This window comes from Sarcophilus harrisii, chromosome 5, assembly GCF_902635505.1.
Source record: "Sarcophilus harrisii chromosome 5, mSarHar1.11, whole genome shotgun sequence".
NCBI classification, from domain to species: Eukaryota; Metazoa; Chordata; class Mammalia; order Dasyuromorphia; family Dasyuridae; genus Sarcophilus; species Sarcophilus harrisii.
This window is the reverse complement of record NC_045430.1, coordinates 200,432,231-200,451,676: the sequence shown is the minus strand read 5'-3', so window position 1 is coordinate 200,451,676 and position 19,446 is coordinate 200,432,231. Positions and strand designations below refer to the sequence as shown.

The window sequence follows — 19,446 nt, the reverse complement described above, 5'->3', positions numbered from 1 at the left end:
CTTTTAATTAGATAATTTTTGCTTTTGCTTGATCTGAGATAAGTGATGGCTACCCTTTTTTGACTTCTACTGAAGCATAATAGATTTTTCCAGCCTTTTTACCTTTACTCTATATGTATTCCTGCTTTAAATGTGTTTTCTTGTAAATAACATATTGTAGGGTTCTGACTTTTGATCCAGTTTGTTATCTGCCTCCTCTTTTGTGGAGTTCATCCCTATTGCATATTTATGGTTAGTAATTGACTAAATCTGTATTTTCTTCATCCTAATGTCACCCTCAGATTGTGCTTTTTACTTTATTCTTGCTTTCTCCCAAACCTCTTTCCCTTTTAAACTATGTATCCTTTCTCTTGTATCATGATTGTTACATCCTTCTTTATATTCCCTCCTCTCTCCTTTGAGTCTTTCCCCTTCCTTCCCTTATTATCTTTTTTTTTCCTTTTCCTTCTCCCTGTTTTTTAATGAGTCGTAAGTTAGAGAATTTTCTCTAAATAAATGTCAATTATTTTTTCTTTTGAGTTATACTTCTGATGAGAGTAAGATTCACACAATGTTCCTTCCCTCTTCTAAATTCCCTCTTAGATATGATAAGTTTCCTTTGCCCTCTTTGTAGGGATGTGGTTTCCTCTTTTTATCCCTCCTTCCCACCTTTATTCTATGCACTATCATCCCTTTTCCATATCTACTTCCCTTTTTATGTTATATCAGTACAATCAAATTATACATGTATTTTTTGTATATCCACAAAGAAATACAATTCTCAAGAGTTATTTTTACCTTTTCTGCATTCTCTTGAGTTCTATGGTTGAGATCAAATTTTTGTTTAGTTCTGGTTTTTCTTCAGAAACAAATGGAATTCATTTGTTTATTAAATTCCATCTTCTTCCAGGAAGAAAATGCTCACTTAGCTGGGTAGTTTATTCTGGTTGCATCCCAAGTTCTTGTGCCTTTCGGAATATCATATTTCTAGGCCCTTCTTTCCTTTAATGTAGAGGCAGCAGATCTTGGGTGATCCTTATTGTGGCACCTCGGTATTTAAATGGATTTTTTTTTGCTGCTTGTAAAATTTTTTCCTTAATCTGATAGTTCTGAAATTTGGCCACAATATTCCTTGGGGTTTTTATTTTAGGGTTTCTTTCAGAAGGTGTTCGATGAATTCTTTCAATGCCTATTTTACCTTCTGATTCTATTACATCTGGGCAGTTCTCTTTGATGATTCTTGTAAAATAGTATATAGGCTCTTTTTTTCATAGTCCAATAATCCTCAGATTATCTCTCCTAGATCTATTTTCCAAGTCTGTCGTTTTGCAAGTAAATAATTCATGGTTTTTCAGTTTGTCATTTTTGTTTTGCTTGACTGATTCTTTGCTGTCTCAATGAATCATTAGTTTCTATTTGTTCAGTTCTAATTTTTAAAGATTATTTTCTTCATTAGCTTTTTACTTCTTTCTGTATATGTCCAATTGAGTTTTAAATGTATTGTTTTGGTCTGTGTAATTTTTTCCATTTCACTAATTTTTTTTTTTAGTGAATTATTTTCTTTTTCCAATTCACGGATCCTACTTTTTCAGAGTTCTTTGTCTTTTCCAATTCAAATCCTACTTTCTAGTGAATTCTTTATTTTTTCCAATTCACAATTCTTACTTTCCTGAGATTTTTTACTTTTTCCAATTGTATTTCAGGAAGTTGTTGCTCTTTGTAAGGCTCCTCTTCCTTTCCCATTTATCTTCTAACTCTTTTGAGACTTTTAATGGTCTCTTCTATGAGAGCATCATGTAAAGGAGGACAGTCTGATGCATGTTTGTGTTTGAGGTCTCTTCAGGTTTGCTGACCTGCTCTTTTTCTGCATAGAAGCTGTCGATGTCTTTCATCTTTTATTCAGTGTTTTAAAGCCTTTAGGGTAGGTCCTAGGCAAGGGGTTACCAGCTTCCTCTGCAGAGCAGGGAAAGATGTAAACCGATTTCCGGCTCCAAGGTATGGGAGTGCTCTGAGTGAGAGTTTTCCCTTCCCCCAACAGGAAGTGGATTCAGCACTGGGCCGAGCTATCAAACTGCTTAGTAGGGATGAGTGGGTTAGTAATTGCCCTCGGCTAGAGACTAAGGGGTGAAAGTGTCACTGCCCCAGGCCGGAGCCTCTTGTGGGACTGTGAGTATTAGCAGCTGACCGCAGACCACAGACCGCCCGGAACTCTGCCCCAGTGTCTCTGCCTGATGCAAATCGCCCTGGAAAGCTCTATGGCCCCAATGCTGAGCTCCCACTGGCAGATTGAGGCTAACCCGATGCGTCCTCTCCTGGTGCAGGACAATGCCCTCAAGGAAACCCATGCAGAGTTGGGGCTCAGCTTAGTGCTGAGATCTGTGCTTTCACTTTGGTTTGAGGCTCTCCTCAGAACCTAATTTCTCTCCCAGTCTGCTTGATCTCCCCTGGCCCGAACCCACCTTTTTGGCAGACTGTGATTTTCTTCGGCCGGTGAGTTGTTCTACTTCTTATCTTTATGTAATTGTAGCAGTCAAGACTATTTTTGAGGCTCGATATAATATTGATAAAGAGGGTAAGAGAAGAGCTTAGAAAGTCGCGTGTGTCTTCTCCGCCATCTTGGCTCCGCCCCCACATAGGAATATTATTGCCAAATTTTGAAACCCCCAGATCAAAGAGAAATTTTGCAAGAAATAAGGAAAAAAAAACACAATTCAAATATGTTAGAGAGCTACAATTAGAATATAGGACTTAGCAGCAGCCACAATAAAAGACTGTAGGTTCTGGATTCATATCTATCGACAAAAGAATTAGGCCTATGGCCAAAAATATGGTATCCAGCAAAATTATAATATTTAAAGAGAAAAAATGGACAAACAATAAACTTGCAGATTTTCAGGACTTTCGACCAAACCCAAACTTAATAGAAAATTTAACAGAGAGCCAATATCAAAGATCAATTTCAAGGAACTCAACATGGACAAATTGTTTAATATTTTTTCTTTTAAACATGGGAATATGTATACCATATGTTTAAGACTGACAACAATATGGTATCTCAAAAGAAAGATTTGGACAGAGTTAAGGTAAAAATAGTAATTATACAAATGAAGTACAGAAGAAGAATAGACAAAGAGGCATTAGAAAGGTTCTGGAAACCCACTCACATTGGGAATGGCAATACTCCATATATACCATGAAGGATATAGCACCTTCCAAAAAGAATGTTAGCTATTTTTATTAGCTATTATGTGTTAGACAGCCTGGGACACACAGGAAAAGACATTGTGACTACAATGGGGGAATTTATAATAAAATTGGTGAATTACAATAATAACACATGTTTCTGTAGCTCTTTAAGGTCTTCAAAGTACTTTGCTGACTGCAACCCCGTGAGGAAAATTGGTCAGCTAGGTAGCTCAGTGGATAGAGAGCCAGGCCTAGAGTCAGGAAGGTCTGAGTTCAAATTTGGGCTCAGAGACTTACTAGCTGTGTGATTCTGGGCAAGCCCTTCATCCATTTTGCCTTGGTTTCCTTATCTGTAAAATAAGCTGGAGAAGGAAATGGCAAAACAATCCATTATCTCCACCAAGAAAACCCCAAATGGAGTCACGAAGAGAAACACATGACTGAAACTACTGAATGAAAACAAAATGGGGGGAAACAGTGCATTTATTACAATCCTTTCTTTTACAGATGAAGATATTGAGGTTAAAGAATTGCCCAGGTAACCCAGCTAGTAGGAATTCAAACCAGTTCTTCAGAGGCCAAGTCAAGCTCTCTTACAGTTACTAATTCTTGTCTTCAATTCTTCTCTTGGAGTTCTGACTCTGGCTGGGCAGACAGGGTATTTCTCAAGCATCAGTTCTGGGAAACAATTTGCAGCAGTGGCTGTAACCAGAGTCTGCAAAGGCTAGACTTGCCCTTCCCTTTGGCTGGCTGCCTTCTTGTGGCTCCTCCTCCAGGGTGGGGCCCTAGCTCTCTGATTTCAGGGAAAACAATTTCTGTGATTGAGCTTGGAAGATTTAAGCCTCTTTTCCTTACTGCTTCCTTTCTAGTCTTGCCTCTTCCTCAGTACCAGCTCAGTTTTTATCCATCACTCCTCTCTTTACTTTGCCTACTGAGGCAAAGGACCAATCAGGTAAGCTAATAATCTTGTTCCTAGTTTGTGGATCCTGGCTTCCTTGGCTTTTCATGTCTGAGGGTATGGTCCGATTACATGTTTACTTCTCTGGGGGTTCAACCTTTGAATTGACATTGGTATGGAGGACTGAAGGAGGTGAAAAAAGAATGAGGGGGTTTCCTCTCCAAAGGGGAAAATGAATCTTAGGGAGACCTGGCTTCTACTCCCTTCATTTAAAACAGAAAGGGGGAGCCAGAGGATGAATGTTGGGGAAGGAAGAAAAGGAAGATAAAGATAGTCGAGGAGATGAGGAAAGAGACACAAGAGTAGATGGACTGTAGCAGGGACATGTCTATTGGGGCTGAAGCAGGGGAAGTGTTGGGAGGGGAGAACAAGAAGAGGAGGAAGGATAGGTCATGTCTCCAAATGGAGCCTCTGAGGAAAGGAAAATTCCTGGAGAAGAGGAGTATTCAAGGAACACCTTTATCTTTGGGAGAATTTACCTTTGGAGGGTTCATAGATTTTGAGTTGGAAAATATCCTGGAGGTGATCTGGCTTAAATTTCTCATTTTACAGATGGGGAAACTGAGGCTTGTCTAAAGTATACAGGTAGAATACAGTAGCAGGACTAGAATTTGAACTCAGGCTCTTGGGGTAAATTTCCAGTATTGGTTTCATGGGAATCAGTCTGGATCTATACCTATCCTTCACTGTTTAGAATTAGCAGCAGCTACCATATTTCCTGTCTCCTTTTTGTTTAATTTTCTTCCAGGTCCAGACTCAGGAAATGTCCACCAGTGTGATAAAGGTAAATGGGCTTGAGACAGCAGAGATGGACTCCCAGCCAACTCAAATCAATATTCATATCCACCAGGAGTCAGCTCTGGCCAAGCTCCTCCAGGCAGGATGCTCCTTCTTGAAAACTAAGAATTATTCCCAAAACAAACCGAGCAAAAGAGTGCTCCAGGCACAGCTGGCACTTGGGGTAAGAATGAGTTCAATATATGTGGGAGATGATATGAATTGTGGGGAGTGGTACAGTCTTTCCATTCCCATGAAACTGCAAAGAGAAAATGGAAGAAAGCCAGAATCATAGAAAGTGAGAAATGGTACTGACCTTAGTAAATATTCAGTCTAATCCCTGACCCCTTCCTATTTTACACAGTAAGAAACTAAGAAGGGAAGTAAATTGTATTGTCCAAGATCTCTCATTCAGCAAACTAGAGGGATTTTGCATTAGATATGAGAAAAAACTTATCGGCTTTGAGAACCCTGGCTTTGGAAAACTGAGACAGGTTGTTTTAAGGTTGTTCCTTGTTCTAAGGAAGGACTCTGAGGGATAAGGGGTCAAGATTGTCTTTGCAAGTTTTTGTCAGGGTAGCAACTTTTCCAGTTGTTCCCCGTGATTGCGAGGCCATGGGCTGGATTTGAATTGCTATTCTCCTTTGCAGGTGTCACTGACATTGCTAGGGGCCTTTAGCTGCTGTTTTGGAATATTCCTGTATCTTGGGCCTTGGATTCCTCTGCAGGCCACAGGTTGTGCCTTTTGGGCAGGGGCTATGGTGAGTAGAGAAAGGATTAGGGGAAGGGGAGTTCTGAGGAAACTAAGAAAGTGAGGAAGGGACCAATGGACATGGAGAAAGAGAACACGGGGCACACAGATATATGGGGCATAAGAAAAAAAGATCTTTCAAGTGATGCAAAACCTGGCTTCCTATCCTTTTAAATTTGGACTTGTTGGCAGGAATAATAGAGATTGGGTGGAAAGGGAAAGGATGGAATAGGGATATTTGGATACCAAGCCATGAGACTGGATTTTCTCCCCCTTTCCTAGATCCTTTCTTATTGTCTAGGCTAGGTCGGAGCTTGGAAGGGAAATGGGTAATCTTCTCTGATTTTTATTTTTCTTAGGCTGTTATTACCGGAGCTGGGCTCATCATCTATGAAAAATATCAGAGTAAATTGTGGGTAAGAGTGGGAGCTGTTCTGTTTCCTTTTGGGGTTATTTATCTCTTTTCTCCTCCATTTAGCTCCTCCTCTCCCATTCCTACCCCTTTGTACTTCCTTCCCCTCCTAGTTCTATGTTGTTTGGCTTTGAAAGTCCTCAGTGGGAACAACTGGCCTTCAAAGAAGTCTGGACCTAGCTTGTCTGGTATCCTGGAGGGGGTTAGGGTAAGGAGCCCTGTGACACTGTTGTAATCAGAGGAAGACTGCTCTCCTTTGCTCATTCCCTCTCTAGGGTCGTCTTGCTGTTCTGTTTACCCTGATCAACAGCTCCACCGCCATTGCTGCCCTGGTCTTCTGTTCGTACAGTTTTAGGGGCTCCTCATATCGCTTTTCCAATCTGAAATGGATCTGTGACTATCCTAAACCAGAAACCTTCACGACCTGGTATGGTAGGGATGATTCTGATTATAAAGACTGGAGGATTGAAGAGTGCAGACAGAATATGAACATGTTTTTGGTAAGAGCCTAGACCTGGGGTGCTGTAGGTCCTTTTCATTATTTACTCCTCCAATTCTTGCAAGATTGAATTCTGGAGGGCAAATGAGTGCATGTCTGGAGCTTGACATGGTTAGCCTTGGATTAAAGTAACTGTCCAAACTTCTAAGTGTCAGGAGTGTAAACAACCTGGGATTATAATGGGCGGGAATTCAAGAGATGAAAATCCTCTTACTTTCTGGGAAAAGAACTTGGAATGCTCTCTTCTTTCAATTCCCTTTCATCACTCAGAGCCACTTTTTGAGGGTGATGATTTATTATCACCATCACTAACAGTGAGGTGGAAGAAGTTAATTAGAACAACAATGTTTAGGGGAATTGTGGCTAATGGGAATTGTGACGGTGAAAAGGATGATGGTCATTCAGAGCATGGTGATAGCAACCTGTCAAACTCTTCCTCTTTTCATTTTTCAGCATTTGTTCCAAGCAGTTCAGGCCACACTGCTGGCTATCTGTGGCGTGATACTCCTTGTGTCTCTGGCCTCCCTGGGTGTGAGTCTCCGTAACTTGTGCTACCAAGACACTCAATTCCAGGTGAATCATGGGAGGAGGTCATGGGGGCAGGAATCTCTGATTTTTAACTCTTCATTAAGCTCCCTTTCCAATGCCTACCCCTGGTCCTCCTGTCCTCTTAGAATGCTATATCCTTCTCCCTTGCTCTAAGAGAACTAACCTCTCCTGCCCTTTGCTCCTTTACTTTTTTTTGCCATATACTGGAAGTTGATCTTCTCTCCTTCTATTCTTAGGTTGAAGAAGGGTGTGAAAAGGAGCTTCTAGGAGAAGAATCACTTCCTCCCTCACCATGCAAGGAGAAACCCACTGGCATCATTAAACTGTGACCTGCCTGCCTGCCTGAAATCGTTCCCTGTCTCTGGAGGCATCTGGTCACCTCACAGGCTCTCTGGGACAGTTACAGAACATCGCTGAGAACCCTCTCCCTCACCCTAAAACCTGTACCTTTATTGCCAGTTCTGCTAAGCTACTGAGAACTTTCCTACTCCTTCAAGTTTGTTTTTTTTTTACATATTCTGTTTTTTACCTCTCTGACTACCCTTATCCTCTTACTCTCATTCCATGAGGAGTCACAGTTACTCTTTTTTCCTATCAGTCTCCTCAAACCCATCAATCCCTTGTCCTCAGATTGCTTACAAATAATAAATATTTTGATTTCAGATGATGACTTCTCTCAATTTTCTTTAATCTTTCCTACTCTGGGTTTGAGGAGGGGGCAGTGATGAAGTTTCCTTGGAGCAGGTGAAATAAAAGGGGGTGTGTGAAACTCTGGAGCAAGAGCATTTCTAGTCTTTGCAGGTGCAAAGGACGGGAGAAGAACGTGACTCCCACTTAGTGAGTCACTGGCTTGACCCAAGAGCAATGGGGCAACTATGTGGCGTAGCTGATGCAGCACTAAGTTTTTAGTTAGGAAGATCTGAGTTCAAATCTGGCCTCAGAAACTTGCTTTGTGACTCTGGGCAAGTTGCTTGACCATGTCTGCTTTAGTTTCCTCATCTGTAAAATGAGCTAGAGAAAGAAATGACCAACCATTTTAGTATCTTTGCCAAAAAAACTGGGACAAGATGGACAAGACTGAACAACAATGACAAATAGTACAATTTTTTAGCACTATTGAAATGAAGAGGAATGGGCAGAAATGGCAATTGCAGGAGGGTATCATAATTTTTGGTCCATAGCTCATAGTTCTGATCCTTAGCTGGGAGTGGGATTGAAAGTGTTCTAATCTTTTCTAATTGACTCTCTCTTGAAAATTTTTTGTATGTGAGCCATCTCATGGTGGAATATGTTAGAGCTGACTTCTTGAAAGCTTTTACATTTATTAATTCTCTTAAAAGTACTGGATCTTCCCATTTTCCTCAGTCTGGAGGTATAAGTACTACTAATAGGCCCAATCCCACTAATAATTGGCACAGGAATGGCACAGTGGCTACATTGTCCCCCCCCCCCCCAGATAACTCCAGAGTGTCTCACCCAAAGGGACTCACCATATTAATGACAAACTCGATGTACACATCTGATTAGTATAGCCCATTGTTGCTCAGAACTCCTAAGTTCTAAGAGATGCACTGGTCTCGGCTGGAATTAGTTGGATACATTCTGATGCCCAGCTGGGCTTTGCTTTTATGAGAAAGATTAGCTCTAAAGCTACATCATAGCAATGAAAAAAAAGTTATTTTAAGTTTTGTTAACTTGAAGTAAAAAAAATGTTAACAAGAACATCACAGACAGAACAAGAACCAAATAAATATAAAACTTTTTTTCTATCTTAGGAAAATTGATTCTATGTTTTCAGCCTCTAACTCATTAATTTTATGGCTATATTTTACAGAACACCTTTTTATTCTTCATTTGCTTCTTTAATAAATTGAGTCTTCCCCACTCTTCTCTCTTAAGTCTAACATTGGATTAGAAGTTAAGAACTGACTTTAGATCTTGCCTCAGCCACTAGCTGTGTGACTGGCTTCAGTTTCCTCATCTATAAAATGGGGATTAAAAAAAAAAAGCACCTATCTCCTAGCGTTGTGAGTTTCAGATGATATAATAATTGTAGAGCACTCAACACAGTGCATTATATAAATGTTGGTTATTGTTATGATTATTGTAGTATTAAACATTTCAAAAGCACCTATTAAGCACCTGTTTTGAATACTTCTGATATTCCTATTAGGCTGTTATTAAAGTTAACAGAAACTTTCTTTCTTTTTCTCTTTCTTTCTTTCTTTCTTTCTTTCTTTCTTTCTTTCTTTCTTTCTTTCTTTCTTTTTTCTCTCTCTTTCTTGATCTCTCTCTCTCTCTCTTTTCTTTCTCTCTCTCTCTTTCTTTCTTTCTTCCTTCCTTCCTTCCTTTCTCTCTCTCTCTCTCTCTTTCTTTCTTTATTTCTCTTTCTTTCTTTCTTTCTTTGTTTTATCAGAGTAATCACCTTGAGAATAGCCATGGATAAAGTCCAAATTCTTTATTGTCTCCACAGTCTTGTCTTCTTGCCTGGGGTCCGGGCTAGCTTTTTGGAGGTCTTCTAGAATGTGTCTTAGTTTCTGTGAGGGAGGCAGGAGGACCACCACAATGGTCTCTGTCTTGAAGTCTCCCTGAGTCCGGGAGCTTGTGCTCCAGCCTCCAGTCCTCTGATTTCTCCAAGTCTGTTCCAGTCCCTATTGGCTCTTATATACTCTATTATAATTATATCATTGTAGGTGTGAATCTTGTAGAATTATATTAAGTACTAAGTACATGTACTGAACTAGAAAACTATCAATCACCAAGCTAAACTAGATAACCATTGTCTTATCAATTCCACTGAATTAACACCTTGTAAGAATCTTTGTTTCAAGTACAGTGTTCTGGCCTATTACAATTGAGGATTTTTAATCTGTTCTTTTTCAAGTTTTTTAGTTGTATGCTTAATTCATTGATCTGTTTCTTTTCCATTTTGTTGATGTAAGAATTTAGAGAAATACATTTCCCCCTAAGTACTGCTTTGACTGCATCCCATAAATTGGTTTGTTTTCTCATTGTTGTCATTTTCTTTTTTTTTTTTTTAATTGTAACTTTTTATTGACAAAACATATGCCTGGTTAATTTTTTTTTTTTTTTTTACAATATTATCCCTTGCACTCACTTCTGTTCTGACTTTTCCCTTCCCTCCCTTCACCCCCTCCCCTAGATGGCAAGCAGTCTTATACATGTTAAATATGTTATAGTACATCCTAGATGTTGTCATTTTCTTTAATGAAATTTTTATTGTTTCTATGATTTGATGTTTGACCCATTTATTTTTTAGGATTAGATTATTTATTTTCAATGAATGTTTAGTATTTTCCACTACTTTTTATTTAATTTAATTTTTATTATGATTTGAAGAGAATACATTCAATATTTCTGCCTTTTTACATTTGATTTTGAGGTTTTCATGCCCTATTACATGGTCCAATTTTGTGTAGGTGTTAGATGCTGCTAAGAAAAAGGTATATTCCTTTCTATTCCCTTTCAGTTTTTTAAAAAGGTCTGTCATATCTAACTTTTCTTTTTCAAAATTTAAAACAAATAAAAAAACAGAAAAAAGAAAAAGAAAAATATTATGTGCGTAGAAGAACACAAGAGAGGATTCACAGAATGTAACAATAAATTTCCATTTCAGAAAGTGTATGTAATAGAACACATTGTATTTGGAACTGTCCATCTTTGCTTTCTCATAGATTTTCTTTTGTTGTCTGCTGTGCACTTTTTTATGCTTTCTTTTTCTTTTTTTCTCCCCACTTCTCCTAAGAAAGCTATAGTTAAACACAGACATATGTATATTTACACACATACACATGTGTATATACACATATGTATATATACATATACACCTTATTTCTTGTATGCTGTCCTTCTAATTCTTCTACTTGACTTCTACTTGCTATCTTGTCTTGCTATTATTACTTAACCTCCCCCTTGCCCCAAGTATCATTCCTATATCCTGCCCTCACCTTTTTCTTCTCTTTTTATCCCTTTCCTATTAATCTACACACTTTATTCCACTCCTGCTAATCTATACACCTTTCTATACTCTGTCTTATCTTATTCCCTCCCCTCCCTTATTTCTTTATAGATTTTGGAAAATGTTATACTTCTGTCTATATCTTTCTCAGTATCTATGTATATGTATTGTTTCCTCTTTAACCCATTCCTCATATGAATATGATTCCAGAACTAATAACCCTCCCACTCCCATCTAATTCCTCTGTGTCAGTTCTTTCTCATATCTCATTCATATAGCACAGTTACTGTTTTTCTCTTTTCCTGCATAGTTTTGCTTTTTAGAATCACATTATTCTCAACTCTACCCTAATCTTTATCTTGTACTACTCAATTACTAATGACAATTTTCGTCATATAGTTTTCATAGTTTTTATTTATTGAGTTCTTTAAATTAATCATTAATGTTGGCCCTCATGTTAATTTTTCTATTGCATTCAAGTTTATTTGCCACAAATCCTGAAATCTGACAGTTCATTGAATATTCACTTTTCCCCCATTCAGCATTGTGTGATTCTATTTGTAGCTCCAGCATATTTGAATTTTTTTTTTGTTGCTAGTAAAATTTTTTCTTTGATCTTGAATTTTTGAAATTTAGCAATGATGTTCCTGTAGGATTTCCTTATAGAATCTCTTTCAGTGATGGGTGGATTTTTTCTGTTTTTATTTTCCCCCCTTGTTCTGTCACTTAAGGACAATTTTCCTTTAATTATTTCTTGTATTATTGTTTTAAGGTTTTTCTTTTTGGTCCTAGCTTTCAGGAAGTCCAATTGTTATATTTTTTCTTTTTGATTTGTTCTCCAGATTTGTTGTTTTTCTTGTGAGGTGTCTCACCTCTTCTATTTTTTTATTCATTATATATTGTTTTATTATTTATTGGTTCTTAAAGCTCTACTGGCTTCCTCTTGCCCAATTCTAGTTTTTCAAGGAGTCATTTTCTTCTTTAAGTCTCTGGATCTCCTTTTGTAGCTGGTTGACTTTCTTTTCATAATCTTCTTGTGTTTCTTGGATTGTTCTTTTAAAAATCTTTTTTCCCCTCAATCTCTCTCATTTAATTTTTAAAGTCTTTTTTTGAGTTGTTCTATGAATTCTCTTTGGGCAGGTAATAATTTAATGTTACTTTTTGGGATAAGAGAGGCTTTTTTTTTTTTTTTTTACTTCTGTATTCTCCTCTGAAGAACAACTCCAGCCTTCCCTGTTCCCATAGTAAATTTTTATAGAAAGATCCTTTGGCTGCTCTTTTTTTTTTTTTTAAATAATAGCTTGTTAGAGTAATCACTGCTAATCTTGGGATCTGGGAAATAGTAAATAGTGCCTCTGACTTCAGGTCTTCCTTAAGTTCTCCCCTCTGGCCTGGAGTTCTAAACCAAGAACTCTATCTTCCTGTAAGTGCTTGCAGCCAGCAGCTTCCCTGACCTACTGCTTTTACACTATCCAGATATGTCCTGGTTCCTTCTCTCCCAGGGAGTATCTCAGCAGCACAGCTGGATCTGGTGCTCCTAGTTAACTGAAGTTCCCTTAGTTTTCTAGGATTGTACACTGTGTGGAAGGTGAAAATTTCTATGGCTGAGTCTGAGGGTACCTTGAATCCAAGCTAGTCTTAGGGCTCCCAGCTCACTGTTTCAGTGAATCTAGATCATTTATACTCCACAGGGGCCAAACCTGCTTCCTAGGCTCTTTCTTTGAGATCATCTCAAGTTGTTCTGTCCCAACTTTTATTTGCTTTTCATCAACTACATTTGCCCTGAGGTGCAATTTTGTTTTGTTTATGGGGAAAATCTAGAGAGCTTGGAATTTTTCTCTGCCATCTTCCCAGAATCCTCTCTAACTTTTCTAATATCTATTTATCTCCTTATTTTCTTTTAGTTTTTTTGGGGGGGAGGTTGCATATATCCAGTTCTCAGAGGGGACAGTTGAAATCCCCCTCTAGTATAGTTTTGCTATCTATTTCTTTCTGTGAATCACTTAACTTCTCCTTTAAAAATATGGATGCTATACCACTTGGTGCATATATGTTTAGCATTGGTCTTGCTTCATTCTCTATGATGCCTTTTAGCAAGTCGCAGTTTTCTTTTTTTAATCTCTTTTGATTAGGTCTATTTTTTGCTTTTACTTTGAGATCAAGATTGCTAGTCCTGCCCTTTTTTTTTTTATTTTGGTGGAAGCACAATATATTCTCCTTCAGCCCATTACTTTTACTCTCTGTGTGTTTTTCTGCTTCAAATGTGTTCCTTAAAAACAATATAGGATTCTGCTTTTTGATTCACTCTGCATTCTGCTTCTGTTTTATGAAAGAGTTTTATGAAAGAGTTATGAAAGAGATTTAGTTATGATTACTACTTGTATATTTTCATTTTATTATTTCTCCTGTTTGTCTTTTCTCTCCTTTCATTGCTTTTCCTCCTCACAAGTGTTTTGTTACTGTCTACCACTTCCCCCAATCTGCCTTTCATCAGTTCCCTTCTCCCTTGACTTTACTTAAAACTCCTCTCCTCTTTTATTCCTGTCAGGTAAAATAGGTTTTTATGATTGTATACATAATTCCCTCTTTGAACTAATACTCATGAGAATAAGGTTTAAATGATGCTCATTACCCGCTTTCCCAGTGGACAGAGTACCAGCCCTGTATTCAGGAGGACCCGAGTTCAAATATGATCTCAGACATTTAACACTTTCTAGCTGTGTGATTCTGGGCAAGTCACTTAACCCCAAATGCCTCACACACACAAAAATAAGATATATCATTTTACCTCTTCCTTCCTTTTGGACCCAGTGTATTTCTCTCATTCCTTATTTTTTTACATCATTCCTTCAAATTCACCTTATACTCATATACCCATACTTTCTATCTACATATATTTCTTCTAGATATATTATTAATAATACAATTTTAAAGAATTACAAGTATCATCTTCCTGTATGTATGTAAACAGTTTAGTGCTATTGAATCCCTTATGTTTTTTTCCCCCCCATTTTTATCTGTTTATGTTTCTCTTGAGTCTTGATATTGGAGGTCAAATTTTTGGTTCAACTCTATTCTTCTTATAAAAGTTTGAAATCCTTTTATTTTATAAAATGACCATTTGATATATTATGCTTACTTTTGCTGGGGAAGTAATTCTTGGTTGAAGTCATAGATCCATTGCCTTCTGGAATATCATGTTCCATGACCTCTGGTGCTTTAGTATTCGAGCTGCTAAGTTCTGTGTAATACTGATTGTGAAATTTTTCTTTCTGACAATGTGTAGTATTTTTTCCTTGATTAGAGATTCTGGAATTTGGCTACACTATTTCTTGGAGTTTTTATTTTGGGATATTTTTCCTGAAAATGATCAGTGCATTTTTTCAATGCCTATTTTGCTTTCTGGTTCTAGGACATTAGGACAGTTTTCCTTGATAATTTCTTGAAAGATGATGTCCAGGTCCTCCTTTGAATTATGTCATTTAGGTAATCCAATGATTCTCACATTGTCTGGATCTATTTTTTAGTTCAGTTGTTTTTCCCTGGAAGAATTTTTCATTTTTCCCCATTTTTTCATTCATTTCAAAATTTGTTTGATTGATTTTCGATGTCTTATAGAGTCATTGACTTCTGTTTTCTACTTTTTAAGATGTTGTTTTCTTCAACTAGTTTTTGAACTTTTTTTCTATATGACCAATTCTCCTTTTTAAGGTGATGTTTTATTCAACTAGCTTTTGAACGTTCTTTTCTATTTGACCAATTCTACTTTTTAAGTAGTTTTCTTGTTGATTCTTCCCCCAATTCTATTGCCTCATTCTCATTTTTTTCTTATTTTTCTTCTACCTGTCTTATATGATTTTAAGCTCTTTTTTGATCTCTCTCATAAGTTCTTTTTGAGCTGAGATTACTTTCCTTTTTTCTTTGGGGTTTTGCCTATAGGTGTTTTGATATTGTTGTGTTCTTCTGAGTTTGTGTCTTGGTCTTCCCTGTCACCATAATAACTTTCTGGAATCATATTCTTTTTGTTATTGTTTTTTGCTCATTTTGGGGGGAGGGGCTTTTCCCTTTCTTTTAAATTTGAACTCTGGTCCCATCCTGGAAGGATGACTGTCTCAGGCTTCTTGTGCTTATGGCCGCAGGCCTTGGTTGTATACCTGGTGCTGCACTGCTGTTGCCTTGAGGTCTATGGGGGACTCTTGTGTCTGGTGCTGGCTGAGGGAGCAGGGTGGATAGTGGGTCATACTGCTGTAGGCTGTAGTGGTCTGGCAGCTTACCTAGTGCTGAGCTGAGGTTCTAGTGCTGGTGAATGGCATGCTAACACTCAGCAGGGTGTTTCTTTGTTTCCCTAGGTCTATGCTGAAGCATATCAAGGTCTGGCCACTGGAGGATGACTGGTTGCCTGGGACTATACTGAAGCAGACAGAGTTACCTTTACCTGAGGATGCCTTCCTGCCCCAGGGCTGCACCAAAATATGTAATGGCTTCCAGACTTGGAGTCAGCTGGCTCCCCTGACCTGCCAAGATTGCTGGTATTGGCCTTTGCTTGCACCACCACACTAGATCTCATGATTTCCTGCTGGTTTGCAGAAGTGAAGCTTTCTGCCAGCTCACTGAGAAGTTTCATGTCTAGGCTTATTAAATAAAATCAAAATTCTTTCCAATGAACAAGAAGAAAGTCTTTCTAGTTCAGTTCCTTTAGGATCTCAGCATCATTCCCAGACCAGGCTCCAGGTACCCTCTCTTCTAAACAACTTCTTCACCAGAAAGTTGAGGTCCAAAAACCAGTATCCTTTAAATCTGTTCTCAGGTTTTATACAAGCATGTTCTCTATGGCTTTGTGCTGCAGGATTCCATTGCTGTTAGGGAGTGGGATAGGGAAGATAGAGACAGAGACAGAAACAGAAACATACACATCCTGAGAAAAAGAGAGAGAGAAAGAGAAAAGGGTGGGGAGAAAGGGAGAAGGAGGAAGGGAAAAAGAGAGGGGAGGGAAACAGGGAGAAAGAGAGAAAGAGAGCGGAAAAGGGAGGGAGAGAGTGAATCCATTTCCCATTGCTTCATTCTGCAAGATACACAAATGAGCCCTTAAAAGCTGGTTCTTTCAAGTGTCTTAAAGTGGGGTCACCTTGTCTTTTATCTAGGCCACATAGCTCATCCCTATCAATTATTAGAAATTCTATATTCTCACTCATTTTTATCTAATGGCCAATAACTTATTATATTATTGGGTTGTTTAGAGTATACCTTAGTTTTATTATTAGGTTGTTTAGGTCACTCCTTTATTAGTGGGAAGTAAACCTTCCAATCTGGTAGGGGAGTCTCAGTTTCTGTTCCTCCAGGCTCTTCCCCAAATCTACTCTGCATAGCACCATGTCTTTTCCAGAGGTCCTAAATGATTGTTGTCCAATTAAATTTCATTCTCTCTCATCCCCAAAGAAATGGTGGTTTTTCTAGCCAAAGTTAAATCCCTCACCTATTCACTTGATTCTATCTTTTTCATTATCCTCCAGGATTTTCTTTCTCTTTTCAGTAAATTCAATCTCTCTCATTGTTAATTTTCCCATCCCCCAACTCTAATTCCTCAAGCTAACTTCCACTTCTCATTTCTCATTCATTGCCACATTTCTGGAAAGGTACTCTGTACTTACATATTTTATTTTTATGTTGGATGCAATAGCTTGAGGCTACTTTTACCTTAAAATGAGACTAAGATTTAAAAGGTCATTGATCGGGCTTCCTAGATGTCTCAGTATGATCCTCTTTCTGAGGTTTCTAATTGAGGTCTGATAGCATGACTCATGCTAGAAAGCTGTGCTTGGCTGAATTAATATGTTGTCCTTATTCAGTAACATTGTGGAATATCTTTCTCCTGCCATGGCTAAATAAATCTTTTGTTGAGTCAATCCTATGTATTTCATTTTGTTCCAGGGTTGAACAGGAGGTACCAGATTGTCTTGGTCAGCCTTGACCTATGACAATTTATTTACCACTTACTCCAAGCTCCTATACTCTGGTTTCTAACTCTTTTAGTCTCTTATGTTACCAGTAGCTTTTTCTCAATCCCTATCCTTCTTAATTGCTAAATAGAATTTGACCCTATAACCCACCACAGCTGTTCTTCCCTTTCTTTTTAGCTTTATCCTTGATAATCTTATCCATTTCCAGAATTCAACTTGCAAAACTATGTGGATAGCTCATAAAACTATGGCTTTTATCCTCTTAAACTCCATACTAATATTTCTAGCCACCGTTGGTTACCTCTGTTGGAATGCACCTCTGACACTTCAAGCCCAAATGTCTAAAAACTGAAGCAATTTCCTTTTCCTTCCCATCCTCCTGATCCTGCTTCTATTTCTGACTTCTCTATCTCTGTAAATTATAAGATTGCAAACTTAGGTCAAAAGCTTCAATGAAGAAATTTATATTTTATTCTAGGCATTAGATATCTAGGCTTCTTAAATCAAGGTGTGATATATCACACAATCAAGGTAAAGACTTGTACTTTAGAAATCTCATTTTGGCATCCATGTGGAAGACAGGTAGAATAAAGAGACTTGACATAGAGAAACCATTGAGGAGAACAGTGCCATAGTTAAGATGAGAAATGATGAAAGCTTGCTGTGTAAGTGGGGGAAAAGGGACAGATGCAAGGTACTGAATATTTTGTGGAAGCAGACTTGACAAAATTTCCCAATTTATTGGATGTGAGGGTTAGGGAGAGTTAGGAATTAAGGTTGACTCCAAGATTGCATTACTCAGGAGTTTCTGCTCTCAATAGAACTATATAAGTTAGGAAATTAGGAACAATGGTGTTTTTTTTTCAGGGTTGGGAAGAAGATAATGAAGTCTCATTTGTATATGTTGAATTTATGGATGGGAACTATAGTTAGATTATGTTCAGTAGGCAGTTGGTAATACAATACTGGAATTCTAGAGAGCCACAGGGGATGGATGTATAGGTCTGGGCATCATCTGCAAAGAAATGATCATTGAGTCCACTTTGTTGAGAAGAAATAATAGAAGGCCAGAACACAATCTTATACACTCACATGTAGTGAATGAAATATATATATATATATATATATATATATATATATATAATGACCTACTAAAGGAGACTGAGAGGAATCATAGAATGGGGAAAAGAACCAGAATAGGACCGTGGTTCAAAAACTGAGGAAAGGAAAAGATTGCAGGAAGAGGAAAAGTCAACATTACAAAATACTACAGAGGAGTAAAGAAGGATGAGGACTGAGCAAATAGCATTAGATTTTGAAATTAAGAGATCATTGGTAATCTTGAAGAGAACAGTTTCATTTGAGTAAAGAGACCAGAAGCCAGATTTTTTACAGGGATGGAGAAGTTAGTGAGAGCAAAGGAAAACAACAAATATAAACAAGTGTTTTTTTCCCTAGAAATATGACTGTGAAAGGGAAGGAAAATATGGAATGTTAGCTCAAGAACTGGGTAAGGTCAAAGGAAGAGGTTTAAAAAGCCTTGGGTGTGTTGGCAACAGGGAAGGAGCCAGTAAATAGGGAGAGACTGAAAATTAGGGAGTGGGTGAATGTGTGGACAAGCTGCTTGATAAGACAGGAATAGATGAGATCAACAATACAACTGGAAGGATTGACCTCTGCAAGAATGGCTATCTCTTCATCTGAGGCAAAAGATGGTAGAATTGAGGACAATGTCAAGGGATTTGAAATGTAAAATGTGAGAAGAGGAAACTGGTAGATGGATGCTGTTTTCTTAGTAAAGTATGAGACAAAGTCCTCTGCTGAAAGGAAAGTAGATTGGTATGCTTGAGGAAAGAAGAAATTTTGGAATAGTCACAATGATAGTCAATAGATTTTAACAGATTATATTGCTACTTGATCTACCTGAATCTACCTACAATTAAACAACTTGGCAACTTGTAATTTACCCATTCAGTATGATCATATGACTTTCTCCAGTGTTATTTGGCAGCTCATGAGTATAAGAGGAGAATATAGTGGTGAAGGTATTCCTGGCTTAGAGTTTAATTTGGTGTGATCAGTGATAGGACAAGGGAACTAAGGGATTCTATAGTAGAGAATAGAATATAATCGAATACATTGGCTATAGGGTCAAGATTGGGAAAGGAAGAAAATGAAGCCAGACTAGAGGTGTGGACTGAAAAAGTACTGAGAGGAATTGTGGATATGAAAAACAGCTTTAGCAGAAATGAGGCAGAGAGAAAATTAGGATAAAAGATTATGTTCAGATAGAGAAATCTAAACTCATTTGTAGATGAAAAAAACTGAGGTTCCAGATAGATGATTTCCCCGTGGTCACATAATTAGTTGATTGCAGAAGTGAAATTATATTTATCTTT

The 19,446-nt window shown here is 37.9% G+C and overlaps 1 protein-coding gene across 1 annotated transcript; it reads left to right on the top strand.

Moving 5' to 3' along the window:
* The first annotated feature begins 3,930 nt into the window (after positions 1-3,930).
* Positions 3,931-7,778, top strand: LOC100935414 (transmembrane protein 176B). Its single transcript, XM_012551155.3, has 7 exons — positions 3,931-4,117; positions 4,872-5,084; positions 5,551-5,661; positions 6,011-6,067; positions 6,339-6,563; positions 7,016-7,135; positions 7,348-7,778. Exons 2-7 carry the CDS (start codon positions 4,887-4,889, stop codon positions 7,438-7,440), a joined length of 804 nt encoding a protein of 267 aa, XP_012406609.1. The 5' UTR covers positions 3,931-4,117; positions 4,872-4,886; the 3' UTR covers positions 7,441-7,778.
* Positions 7,779-19,446: the final 11,668 nt, after the last annotated feature.